A 14,168-nucleotide genomic window follows, 5' to 3' on the forward strand; every position below is an offset into this window, starting at 1 on the left:
GCCATGAACTCTGTTTACTATAGGGCCCCCCAACTTCCTTTTCCCCTCTATAAAAGAGTTTTCTCCTCTCCACTTTGGGGGGGACTTGTGCATGCCTCACTATAGTTGTAGACCCCAAATTGCAATTCTTTGCTCCTCCAAATAAACCCATTTTTTTCTGGGGTTATAATTGGCCATCTATTTGTTTTAGGTCAACATTTTGTTCTTCCATATGGGGGTCCAGTGAAGACCCCCGATTACTCTGAGGCTTGTAAGCAAACAGGTTTGGTACCACATTGAGCTCATTGTCGCTCACTGCTTTTCTAACTGACCCCGGGGTTTGAGGGCAAGTCTTTCTCCTGGATCTCAGCTTCACCCTCTTTGCATTTTGAAGCTCTTCAGGTTTTATTTGGGATCTGTTTTAAGGTTTCATTTTTTTTGGTTAAGACCTTGTTCTGTATGCGACTACTCATTTGGCACTTCGGCCTGATTTTTGAAATCAGACTGATCCAGCTTGAACTGGCTAGCCATCAGCCCATTCATTCAGGAATAAGGGCTGTTCTATTGGAACTGTGCTGGGCAGCTTCCTGCCTGGCTCTTCCAGGACTAGACTGTTCCCTTAGAACTGGCTGGTATTAGGCCTGCAGACTGTTTGAGCTATTTGAGCTGCTTACGTTGTTTGAAAAGAATTATTTTACTCTAGAGAAAAAGCTCTGAGAAATAGGATCCCAGTTATCTAAATATTTTGAGGGTACCCCTTTCCTACAGGGATCCTGGCCCATTTTATGTTTGAAAACCAAGGTCCTTCTTCATGTGCATGTCTAACCAAACTGGATTGACCTAACCGAAAGCAATTTAGCATATCAATGACCATTATGAGGAACTTTTGAAATCCCTAAACGTACTTCTCTTAAAACCAAATTGGACAACCATAGCTCTAAAATTTCCAAAACTAAATGGAATGCCTCTTTTGATTGGTACTTTTAGGCTTCCAAACATTATCAGCAGCCTAAAGTTGCATCTTTGCAAAATAAGATTTTAAGATGAATTAAGGTAAACAATTAAAGAAAGATAACATGGCTCCCGAAGCCTCAGGCTCTTCTTCCTTGGCTTCTCTGTCTCAGGCTCCATCTCCAGCACCATCTTGTCTCACTCCTTCAGCTCCTCCTGCTCGGACCCCACCTCCAGTGCCAGATTCCCCCTTCCCTTCTTTTTGCCTGCCTACACCTCCCTTACGTCCCCAGTTCCCCAATACTAATTCTCTTGCCAGACTTCCCCTTTTCTCTGAAACTCTCCCCACTCCCTTTTCCTCTGAACTTATCAGAACCTATCCCTTTAAAATTAAGCCTTTTGGGGATCCAGAGGCTAAACCCTTAATTTCTTATATTTCCTGGACTAACGCTGAACTGCGAGTCATGGTCAGAGATTCTCCCAAAGTAAGTGGAGATCCTCACAGATTTGCTGAATTAATATAGTCATTCAAATTTATCAACCTGGTTTCTAAGACTTCCATCAGCTTGTTCATATGCTTGTCGGTGAAGACCAGGAGCAGCATTGAATGAAAACTGTTAGTAGAGGAAAGCCCGAAAGGTCTCTAGAAGTACAACCATGAGACCAGCCCACTAACTTATTATATGATCAGGCTCAGGCAATCAATAAGTGACTTCATTGAGCAATTCCTAGGGCTTTTCCAAAGCCTGTTGATTGGAACAAAATTCAGGCTTGCACACAAAAATCTGATGAACATGTTTATGACTATTACAATTGATTTCATATTACTTTTAAAGCAAATTCTGGTCTTTCTTCAGATGTTGATTCCACCCATGTAGCTTGTAACTCTATGTTTAGTAATAGGCTGACCCAGAACATCTCCCTTCTGGTAAAAAGGACCAGGACGGAACAGGAAAATTTGTCGACTCCAGATTCAGTTAATCTGATAAACCAGCTCTCTCATACTTTAAATGAGTCACCTAAAAGGAAGACTGACAAAATTCTTAACCTTCAACTCCAGCAAGTGAAGGCCCCTAAATGACCCCCACCCCCACCCCAAGTTTCTGCTATTATTGCAAAAAGCCAGGACATTGGAAAAGAATTTGCTACAAATTTAAGTGCTTTAGGTGCGTTCAGCCGTCTAATCAGCCTTTCCAACATCTTCCCAGTTCTCAGTGACTGAGCTCCTGGGAACTATAGGAGCTCTTCCCAATCCTCCCTCTTAACTGACTTGAAGAACGTTTCTCCAGATGGGGGATAAATCTCTTCCAGACCTCACTGACACTGGAACCACACTCCTGGTACTCAACCCCTCTACTATCAATCACCCCTTGTCTTGTAGTACTAAAAAAATTCAAATAGTAGGGATCTCTAACAAACCTCAAGAGGTTTCTGTCCTTGAACATATTCCCTTTTGTTTAGGCCCTTTGAAAGACACATACCTCTTTCTCCTTAGTTTCTCTGCCCATCCATTTATTAGGTCAAGACTTCTTAGAGAAGTATATAGAACTTTCTTTCTCCCAAAAGGAGAAAGCAATTCTAGAATTGACAGTAGTTATCAAAGCAGCCAACCAGGTGAATTAAATGACTCTTTGACATCTTTTATTTGCTTTGTTTTTGATGGTACTAGAGTTTATTCTGGAGACACTGATCATCTGCCCCTATTGAATCAACTACCACCCTCCTTATTGGCAAAATTCACAGCCCACCTCCCATCAAGATTCAAATAGATCTCTTAAAACCTCTTCCCAGAATTAATCAACATCCTGTAAGTAAAGAAGCCCTTCAAGGCATAAAAACCATATTAGAAGATTACAAGGCTCAAGGCCTCACTGTCCCTTAACTAGTCACTGTAATGCTCTTATTTTACTTTTGAGAAAACCTAAGGACTGAGAGTGGAGGTTTGTCCAGGACCATTTAACCATTTCAGTAGAAGCTCTCCTGAAAATTCTCATCACACTCAACATTTCTCAGCTTCCTCACTTCATAAGAAGTCCTTTTGTTAGCTGTTCCTCACATCACTCTTTTATGTTGTAATAATCTTAATTCTACTACTCTTCTCCCCTCTGTCACTGATGAAGTTCCTCTTGACTGCTTAACACTGATGGATCACCTACTGACTCCTTGTAAATGATCTGTAGGAAATTCTTTGGGTAATGTTGACTATTCATGGTTCACTAGTAGTTCTTATTTAAAAGGTGACAATGGCAAATATTGTGCTGAGTATGCTATTGCAACTTCTTTGGATATTGTTGAGGCAGTACCTTTATCTATGGCTACTTCAGCCTAACAGGCTGAATTATATGCTCTTATGTGGGCTTGTACCTTAGCCAAGGATAAAACTGCCAAAATTTGGAGTAGCTCATGATTTTGGAATGTTGTGGAAGCAACATGGTTTCCTCTTCTCTATCATGTGATGTATTTTTGGTAAATTCATAAATTCAAATAATTAGCTCTAAAACAAGCTGCCATTTTGAAATATCTTCTTGGGAATTCTTTGAAGCCCTGGGGAAAAAGCAGATGCCAGTATACTGAATGCTCTTCTTCTGAATTCAGACTCCATGTAAAGCTGGTTTGCCTCAAATTAGCCTCATCAAATTTCAGATTCACAAAATCTTTATTGACTGTCCATGATGTGCCAGGAATTTGTTTTAGATTTAGATTTGTTCTAGAGTTCTCCTACACTTTCTCCTGTAAGCATCACGGTAACACCCTCTGACAGCTTGTGAGGTGGGTGTCACACTCTTTTCTTTTTTTCCAGAATGAGAAACTGAATGCCCAAGACCACAGAGCTCCGAGATGATAGAAACAGGAGCTGCAAATCAAAGTTTCCTGATTCTAAGACGAGAGCCCTTTCCACCACACTCCAGCTCAGCCTCACTAAAAAATTCCAGTTTCATCTTGTTCCACACAGGACCCACATGTTCTACAGCCTGGGTCAACCCAGGTTTGAGAAGACTCCCCAAGAACAACTGAGGCATGCTCTGAGATGGCAAAATGTCACTCATGGAACCCAGGTAAAGCTTCCAAGCAGTTGTTAGTGAGGGACCAGCATGCACACTTCAGAATCTGCCAACTGAAGAAGTGATTTTCAACAGAGAAACCCTAACAAAACAGCAGTGTTACAAGTCACTCAGCCATGACAGAAGCACTTTTTAAAGACCGCGCTCCAATTAGCAAGTGTCTTTAGCAGACCCTATGTACTGTTGTCACATCTGTGTTCAAGATTCCTTGTCCCCTTTTAAAATAAGCCTGCAAGCTAATGTAGTTATACAAGGCAGCCAAATTGCACGAAACTGTCAACTCTTCCTCCGGAACAGATTAAGACCCTGCAGCCAACGGGAAGATATAACTGCTCCCCTGTTTATGAGCTATTTCTTTCCTTCCAGATTTTTCAGAGACTGGAGTCTAAACTCAAAGCAATAATCATCCAACAAAAATGCCTCTGGGATAATTGGGATCAGTTCTGGGGCAACTGAGTCCTACTGTTTTTCATGTTTGTACATTTTTTACTCTGTGATTAATGGAGGAGGAGATGAGAAAACAGAGGGTGGAAAGGGAGAAAGAAAACAAATATCATTTGACGCTGCATACTCAAAAATGTGGAAGAAGAGAAGGTGGAAGAGAGATCGTGCCTGTCAGCTTCTCATTCGACTCGCATTGGTCAAACAAAATCATATAATTTCTACTCCCTCTCATGCTTTTCTTCAAATAGTTTGGGAGTTAATGACAAACCAGTCACACGCTGGCAAGTTTGAAACTAAACGTAACTTGCCTTCTCTCCCTAGCAGGGGTAAACACAAGAATCAACAGAATGAAAGAAAAATCCAACTGTCTTTTCAGAGCCAAGCAGAGGAAAGAGAATTGGAGCCATGGAGTCTTGCGAGATCATGCAGTCTGACCGCTCACTTTCCAAATGCGGTGGGAGCCTAGACAGCTGAACCCGTGGTTCAAGGTCACCCAGCAAGTTGTCTTTAGAACCAGGATCTAAATCCAGGCCTCCTGATTCAGAGCCCAGGGTTCTTCCTTTGGGATTTAAGAAATCATCTGAGTGTGTTTTGCTGTGGCTCTACAAGGGGAACATTAGAGAGGGGCCCCACCCATATGATAGCCCCCTAAATTGGAGGATTAGACAGACAGTTGTAATTTGGTCATCCCCATGCTCTGTGGCAGGCAACTGGCCTGGCTACTGGGAACCACTGGAGACTGTCAGTCATTGAGGTGAGGCTGGATTCTGAGCCAGCCATCTGTCAGAAGGGGTTTTGGATAATTAAATCTGCTCACTAGAGACAGTGGGGGGGATGAGAAAGGCCCAATAATGGGACCCCCCCCCACCTGAAGCTGCCTGTGTGACCCTCTCCCCATCCCTTCCACAGGCTGGCTGAGCCCCTCCTCAGTCATGGTAGTAATCAAGCTGGTCCAATCCCTCCAGGGCTGGCTTCTGCTGTGATTTGCAGAGCCCTCCCTCCCCAGGATGAAGAACTGCCCTGAGTCCAGTCCTGTGGCCCTGGTTGTGCTGACTGAGCCCACACTGGGCAGAGGGAGCAGACTCTCAAGTCTGTCCCCCACATCACCATGGCTAAGCACATACACTTTGGAGCTGAGACTCACTGGATCCAAATCCTTGCTCTACCACTTCCCAGCTGAGGAAACCCCTGATCTCTAGACTGCGTTCTGTCTACTTATAAAATGACTTCGAGATTTGTTTTGAGCATTAAATGAGACAATCCATATAAATCTCCCAGCATGGTGCTTGCTCAGGGTAAGCACTCAATCAATGGCCGCTGTTTTTATTACTGAGAGGTCCCCTCCACCCATCAGTCTTTTCCTCTTGATCTCCCATCATTGTTCTGTGTGCTGCTGGAGTGACCCTCTGAGTTTTGTGCTTGACCACCCCTAACCCCCATTATACCACATGCGTGCTGGGAGTCCTCATAGAATCTTCTCTCTACAGTTACCATAACAGCAGGCTGCCAGTTGGGCTTCCTCTTCCCCAGGCTGACCTTCCACAGGGTCTGTTTCCACCCATTCCCCCAACCCACCCAGTGGTCCTGCTTTCATCCTGGCTGCTGTGATTAACTGGCCTCACAGACCATAGCTCCTAGGATGGGCTCTGACCAAGTACTAGGGTGAGACAGTCACACGGCACAGTGAAGACACAGGCTCAGACCATTTCCATGTCCTTAACCACGGCAGAGCCCAGTCAGAAGAGAACAGTCCTTCTCCCCAAAAGACTTTAGTAAACTATTTCCCAGCAATGAAACCCATTTTAAATTCAGACAGAGAGAAGGACCTTGGTACTCAAAACTGAGAGAGCACATTTAATCGGGGCAGGAGAGAGCTATTTAATTTCACTTCTCTTTGCCTAAGCTTCTTTGACCCCTCTCCCTATTCGTTTGCTCTAAATCAATATTTCTCAAACTGTCTGTGGTGAACGTCCCATTGTTTATTTTCCCCAAACTATTGGGTACCAATACTTTTGTAAAGCAGTCAAAATAAATTACTACCAAACTAAAATGTCACTTGGATGTCACAGCAATGTTAAATTGCTATAAAGTTCCGTAAATACTTTCAATTTCTGTACTTAACTTTCGGCGAACTGGTAAACGTTTTGCAGACCCATACTAGTCCTGGACCAAACTGAGAGTAGGGCTGCTTCTGGAAGGAACAGAACCACAGAGGAGTCCATCTGCCACGGACACCCCCCATTCTGGGTTTTTGCCCTGTAATGCAGTCTGCTCAGCAGTGGCCCTGCCCCACCCAGAGCATGCAATGGAAAGGTTCCTTGTAGAACTTGCCCAGTCTCCAGTAAGTGCTGTTCCCTGAGCGTCAAGCATCCCCCAGTGAGAGGGATATGCTGCGATAATACCGGCCGTGTGCAGCCTGCTGGCTCTTACCATTCCATTCCAGCCCTGTTGATCTCCTCCCACCAGCATTCTGTAGGCTCCCCGAGGCTCTGAGGCGTGGGCATGCAGGCGTAGTTCCACTGTCTGTCAGAACCTTCCTTCTTGTTGAAGATGCTCTTCACGGCCACCACCACCTCCCCATGGGGACACTGGTAGCTGAAGCCCTGCCGGTACAGATTCACCCACCCATCATCACTATAGTCATGGTACTGCTGATATGAGTACGCGTAGTCGTCATACTGTCCCCAGGCCACGGTGACCAGTGGCAGAAGCACCCACAGAAGAGCAAGGTCCATGCTGTCTGGGTTTCTGGCAAAAAATGTCACACTGTGTCTGCTGGGCTGCTGGTTTTATAGAGCTGCTGCTGACATGTGGCTTCCAGATGTGGGTGAGCAGGCTCCAACTGCAGTGTGTCATCGTTTAAGCAAAACTTTTCAGCGTGGAGATATTGGCCGTAAGTACATTCAGTTTGTTTTAAGGTGGAATTCTAAGAAAACATAAGGAACACGCAAATGGAAGAAACTCCCTAGAGAAGGAACAACTTAGCAGATAGATTATAGAAGCAAATGGCTTCACACTCCTCAGAAACATTCACTTGAAAAAAGGAGCAAATTTATCCCACATCTCTTAGCACTTCACTTCTCTCTTCCCTACCCCACCCACCACTAGCAAACCCCTGTGTTTGTTCTCCAAACCAGCCTTCCAGGACCACACAAATATGCAGAAAGTGATTTCAAAACACCAAAATAATAGGTTGAAGGGTCAGAGTTATTTAGATTTCTGCAAGGCTAGATGCCTGCTCTAAGTTCTCAGCCCAACATCTTTTAACCCCGAGTATAAGCACGGAATGCCAGTTTGCAGGCTACTCTGAGAATTTTTAAGTCACATATGGAAGTACTATGGGCCCCTGGAGAGATAAGTTGGGCATTATCACTACATTTAAGCATCCTTCTGAGCTGCTGAAATTGGACCCATCTACACCTAGAAACTGTGCTCGGCTGTCAAATACATCATGAGTTTAATTTAAATAAAACCACTTTTTATTCTTTGGTGGTTTTCCCCTCTGTGTTGAGTTTTCTTTTCAATGAGGTATAATTTACGTATAATAAAATTCATCTCTTCTAATGTTCAGCATACAGTCATTCAACCAGTACCATAATCAAGACACAAAACAGTTCCCTCAACCCTCTAGACCCCTTATGCCCCTTGGTAGTCAAGTCCTTCCCAATACCCAGCCCCTGGTAACCACTGATCTACTTTCTGTCACTGTAGTTTTGCCTTTTCCAGGATGTCAAATAGATGGAATCATACAATATGTTGTCTTTTGTCTGACTCCTTTCACTAGGAAAAATGCTTTCTGGATCCATCCATATTGTTGTGTGTTAGTGTCAATGGTTCATTCCTTTACACTGTTGAGTGGTATTCTATGGTATGGCGGTACTACAGACTGCTTATACATTTACCAGTTGAAAGACATTTGTTTTTTTCCCTAGCTTTTAGTAATTATGAATAAAACTACTATAAACATCCATGAACAGGTTTTTGTGTGATGAAATTTTTATTTCATTTGGGCAAATATCTAGGAGTGAGAATACTGGATTAAGTGTATATTTAACTTTGTAAGAAACTACCTGATTTCTAAAGTGCTGAACTATTGTGCATCCCTCCCAGAAAAATTGCAGTTTCTTTTATTTTAACCATTTTAACAAGTTAGTAGGTTTCCAGTGGTATTTCAGTGAGGTTTTGGTTTGCATTTCCATAATGACTAATGATTTTGAGCATCTTTTCATGTGTGTATTGGTCATCTGTCTGTTTTCTTTGGTGATTTAGCTGTTCAAATTTCTTGAGCCCTTTGGGCATCTCCTAAGTGGGTAGTATTTCCCATTTTTCATCAGGGCTGTCCCTAAGGAAGTTTCTTAAAATTGTGTTTGTAGACCAATGATTTCTCAAGCTCCTGTGAAGATTGTTAAAATGCAGATTCCTGGACTCCACTCCAGACCTAGTAAATCATAACCTCACAGGTGATGCCCAGGTATCTACATTAAAAAATTCTTCCACGTGATTCTTACTCACACCAAAGTTTAATAACCACTTTCCTAAAGAAATGTGGATCCAGGGGAAAAAAATCACACTATGAATTCCACCCCTTGTCAACTTATAGCACATTTACCAGATGGCATTCAGGCTAGATTAAGGTAACCTTGAAGGAGAAAGTCACACATGGGAGGAAAGCAAATGTGTGTATATTTGTGTGTGTGTGTTGAACATGTAATTTGCTCTGATGATGTAGTTATCAAAGGGAGGGGAAGAGGCTCTGGGCTGAATAGGCATGAGTCCCAGTTTTGTTTTAGTACCACCTTCTCCAATAACAGGGGTACCCAACCCCTGGGCTGCAGACGGTACTGGTCTGCAGCCTGTTAGGAACTTGGCTACGCAGCAGGAGGTGAATGGTGGGTGAGTGAGCGAAGATTCATCTGTGTTTACAGCTGCTTCTCATTGCTCTCATAACCACCTGAGCTCCACCACCTGTCAGCATTATGGTGCGTTGTATAATTATTTCATTATATATTACAGTGTAATAATAATAGAAATAAAGTGCACAATAAATGTAAAGCACTTGAATCATCCCAAAACCCTTCCCAGCTCCCCCGCTCCCCTGCCGCCCTCCCCTGCCGGTCCGTGGAAAAACTGCCTTCCTTGAAACCGGTCCCTGCTGCCAGAAAGATTAGGGACCACTGTCCTATCACTCCTATCCCTAAGTAACTCCCCAGTGCTGGAAACTGGAGTCCTTCAAGCTTAGGGCAACCACTTTGGTTTATGATATGCTGGAGCAATTATTCTCAACCCTGTCAGCACTTAAGAATTACCTGGGGAACTTTTGAAAGACACCAGTGTCTGAGCCTCACCCCAGATCCATCAGATCAGAAGCTTTTGAACCAGGTCCAGACAAGAGTATCCTTTAAAACCTTCCTGTATGATTTGCATGTACAGCCAAGGTTGAGAACCACTACTGTAGAGGTTTTAAAATGGACCATCCTGATGCTCATGAGTTATAGCCTGCATTCTGGATATGACTTGTGAGTAATCTTAAGACTTAAAGAGCTCCAAGAGACAATGCAAATCATTGCAAGCACTCATCTTTATCATACATTCATTTCCCAACAATTTCCAGGCCCTGCCTGTTCCCCATTGTCTGCAGACCTCTTTTATCTTATAGTTTACAGCTTCCATGGCTAGACTCCCTGTAATGTGCACAAGTAAACATCTTTAGAGTTTAGGCTAGTTTGGGTATAGATTCTTGTTACTTAAAGTTGATAGTATCCTAACTCATGCAGTGTCTCAGGGGATTCTAGAAACTGAGGACTTGCAGCCCATTGCTGGAAGTTTCACAGAGACTGGTTGTCCTGAGCAGACATTAAGAATGTAAGTTTAACGCATATGCAATGTACCATGCATTTTCAACTAGGTTATCATATCATCTTTCTCACAGCCTTGTATATATTAGTGAGGCATTATTGGGATTTGTTTTCCACAGATGAGAAAACCGTGGTCAGGAACTTTTTTGGTTCAAATTCCTAGGGCTGGAAGGGCATGACCCCCAGGTCTTCTGATTCCTAGACTGTGATTCCATTCATCATTTCATCAAAACTGCAGTCCACTAATTATATATCAACATTTAGAAATAATTGCCACGCAAAATATTGATAAGGTTATTAATATTAAATCACACATACTAATTTGCACGATGAATTTCTGCTGTTGTTGGCAAAGTATGCTCAGTAGGCCCTGGGGAACTTCAAGAACTCAGTATTAGATCAGTAGTTTTCAAAGTGTGGTTCTAGGACCCGCAGCGTCAACATCACCTGAGAACTTGTTAGAAACTCAAATTCTCTGGCCCTACTCCAGACCTACTGAATCAGGCATTCTGGGGTGGGGCCCAGCAATATTCATTTTTACAAGCCCTCCAGGTGATCTGATGCATGCTGTAGAACCACTACACACAAGTTATCTCAGAAAACTCTACCTAAATTTCAGGAGTCACTTGGTAAGGAGTAATACAGTCATGCTAACGCCTATCTGATCCCAGCTCAATCATATTTATTCCAGAGCCCACAGCGTAATCACTGGACTGTCTCACTTCCTAGCAGTAATGAACTTGAGAAGTTTTGGAGAGACTGCCAATGAGCATTCCAATGCCTGGATGATTCTTCTTCCTTTTCCTTTTTGTCTCCTTTTCTTTCTTATCCTTCTCCTCCTTCTTCTAATAGCTTTATTGAGCTATATTCCTTCCACCATACAATTCACCATTTAAGGTATATAATTCAATGACTTTTGGTATATTCACAGAGTTCCAACACCATCACCACAATCAATTTTAGAACATTTTTATCATCCAACAAGAAATTCTGTACCCATTAGCAATCACTCTCCATTTTTCCTCAACCCTTTAGCCCTAGGTAACCACAAAATTACTTTCTGTCTCTACGGATTTGTCTAATCTGGATATTTCATATAAAAGGAATCATTCAATATGTGGTCTTTTGTGATTGTTTTTTAGTTAGCATTTTTTCAAGGTTCTTCCATGTTATAGCATGTGTCAGTACTTCATTTATTTTTATTGCCAAACAATATTCCACCGTATGGACATACTGCATGATATTTATCCATCACAAATTGATGGACATTTGGGCTGTTTCCACCTTTTGGCTATGAACAATGTTGCTATGAACATTTACATGCAAGTTTTTGTGTGGCCGTATGTTTTCATTTCCCTTGGCTGTGTACCTAAGAGTGGAGTTTTGGAGCTATATGGTAACTCTGTTTTTAACTTTTTGAGGGACTGCCAGACTGCTTTCCAAAGCAGCTGCACCATTTTACATTCCTACCAGCTGGGTATGAGTGTTTCAATTTCTCTACATCCTCACCCATACTTGTTATTAGGCCTACGTTCTTCGGAAAGCTATGGAAAGCCACTGCTGCTCTGGTGAGAGTTTTTAGAGCCTGGATCCACTCCTGCCTGGAAGCCTCCTCAGGCATATAATCCCTTCTTGAGAAATTCTGAATATGCTGTTTGGCCTGATCTCAATGGGGAACCTCCACAAAGGCCTTTGAATCAACACATCCCTCTGAGTGAGTTACTTTTAGGATTGGGGCAGATCCTGTTGTACATTGCTAGTTAAAACAGTATATACTCACGATGTCACTCCAGAGCAGATCTACATCTACTAGAGCAATCTGGATAAGACCTGTTGGCTCCATGGACAAGCTATTGGAAAGGCAGAAGGTATGGCTCATCCTAGTGCCTGGGAGAAGGTGGTAGCCCCAGATGAACAGATTACTTAACCTAAAATATTGACTGGAAATTATTGGAGGATTCCATTTTGGGGCACTTTCTTTTTTCCCTTTTAACGTCTGTGTATAATTAGGATTTGGCTGCAGCACTATGTGACCAAAATACAGGGTCTTTATATATGTACTCTCAGGAAAGATGGCAAGTGTCTGCTGAACCATTCATATTTTCCTCCAAACAAGAATATTTGCCAGCTTCACAGTTTAGCTGAGGAAGGTCTTGAATAGCCCTGGTATACCCAGGCTGTCCTCCTCTTCCTGAAGCTTGCCTCTCTTCGTGTGATCCTTTGCTTTCCTATGATGGAACCCACATTTTTGCCATTTGAAGCTAGCCTTGAGAGCTAAAATGTTTAAAATGCTCATGCTGCAGGCAGCAGAGAAAGTTAAGGAAGTTCAGGAAGAGCTGAAGTTAAGAAGAGAGAGGAGAGAAGATTGGGAGGGGTAGAATAAAGTGCACCTACTGTGTGCTGGATACTCAACCATGTGCTTTACATGTGACAGACCAGTTAATCTTCCAATAGTTCTAGGATAACCATTTTATGGTTGAGGAAAATTAGGTTCAGAGAGAATTAATAACTGACCCTAATTTTCACAGCTAGCACAAAGCACCAAGGGAACTTCATTGAATTCATCAGTCTTCTTCTCTTAATGAGGAGATGATATTAACCAAGGTAGTGGCAGGACCTGAAAGCAGTGGCACACGATTCTAAAAAGAGCAGGGGCTCCTGGACGCCAAATATCTGGGTTAGAATCCTGGTTCAACAAGTAAATGAAACGACATTAGACCAGCTTATCTTGCTTGGCACTATTGATACTTTGAGCCAGATAATTCCTTGCCGTGGAGACTGTCCTGTACATTATAGGATGTAGAACAGCATCCCTGGCCTCTATCCACTAGATGCCAGTAGGTCTCCCCTCTCCAAAATGTGATAACCAAAACTACCTCCAGACATTGCCACACATTCCCTGGGGAATAAAATCATCTCTGGTTGAGAACCACTGGGTTAGACAAACCTGTTTTATTATCTGTAAAATGAGAGATAATAACCACCACGAGATTACTGTGAGAATCATATCAAATTGAGGTCTGGCAAAGCCTTTGTAAATTGTAATGCTTGACACAAACGTAGGTTGTCATTATCACCTCAGAAAAACACTAGACACTGGAGCGGAGGGGATCGTTAGGCAAATCGGTGTGACTGAGCAGCCCAGGGCTCTGCAGGCAGCTGAGTATCCTTGTGCAGATATGTGACTGGCGGAATTAGTCTGGGAATGAGCAAGACTGGGAGGGTGTTGTTTCACCACCGTCAGGGGCTCCATTAATCCATGTGATGAGTGTGGATGGCAGAGGTCACTGAGAGTGAGTTGCAGGGCTGAGCAATGAAGGCACAGAGTGAGGGAGGAGAATTTAGGAGGTTCGGAAGCAGCAGGCAGAAGGAGGAGCCTTCATGGTGGAGAAGGAGGCCTTCATGTGCACTGGAACCAAGATTATGAAGGGAGAGCCAAGCCAGGTTGGTCTGAGACGCTCATGGAAGGAAGCTGGTAGGTCTAAGTGCCGAATTAGTATTTGGGGATCTGTGAGGATGAATGAAGCCCAGAGACATGGAGGCTGCTGGAAATATCACTGTAGTAAATATAGTATGTGCTTGTAAGTGAAACAACATGTTGAAATCAGAATACATGTAATGAAGAGCTTATGATCTGCTAGAGAACACTGCTGAAAGGAATGTCCCATTGGGAAGATATGGATACAGATGAGGAAAAAAAGAAAATAATTCATTCAGAAAGCACTTAAGTGGTGTCATTCCAAGTCAAATTTCCTAATTTGAAATCGGCCTTTTAAATGCTTAAAGCTATGTATATAATCCACATGATCTAGCAGGTAGTAGGCACTCAGTAAATATTTAGTCTCTTCCATTGGCAGGGCTATAGCATGAATCAGTT

The 14,168-nt window shown here is 42.9% G+C and overlaps 1 protein-coding gene across 1 annotated transcript in view; it reads right to left on the reverse strand.

The window, feature by feature from the left end:
• The window catches only part of DPT (dermatopontin), a 41,195-nt gene extending 33,959 nt beyond the window's left edge, over positions 1 to 7,236 (reverse strand). The window contains exon 1 of the mRNA XM_068541208.1: positions 6,867 to 7,236. Coding sequence (XP_068397309.1) covers positions 6,867 to 7,171 — 305 coding nt within the window. The 5' untranslated portion in view covers positions 7,172 to 7,236. The remainder of the gene's footprint in view (positions 1 to 6,866) is intronic.
• Positions 7,237 to 14,168: the final 6,932 nt, after the last annotated feature.

The sequence above is a fragment of the Eschrichtius robustus genome, chromosome 3 (genome assembly GCF_028021215.1).
Source record: "Eschrichtius robustus isolate mEscRob2 chromosome 3, mEscRob2.pri, whole genome shotgun sequence".
Classification (NCBI taxonomy): Eukaryota; Metazoa; Chordata; class Mammalia; order Artiodactyla; family Eschrichtiidae; genus Eschrichtius; species Eschrichtius robustus.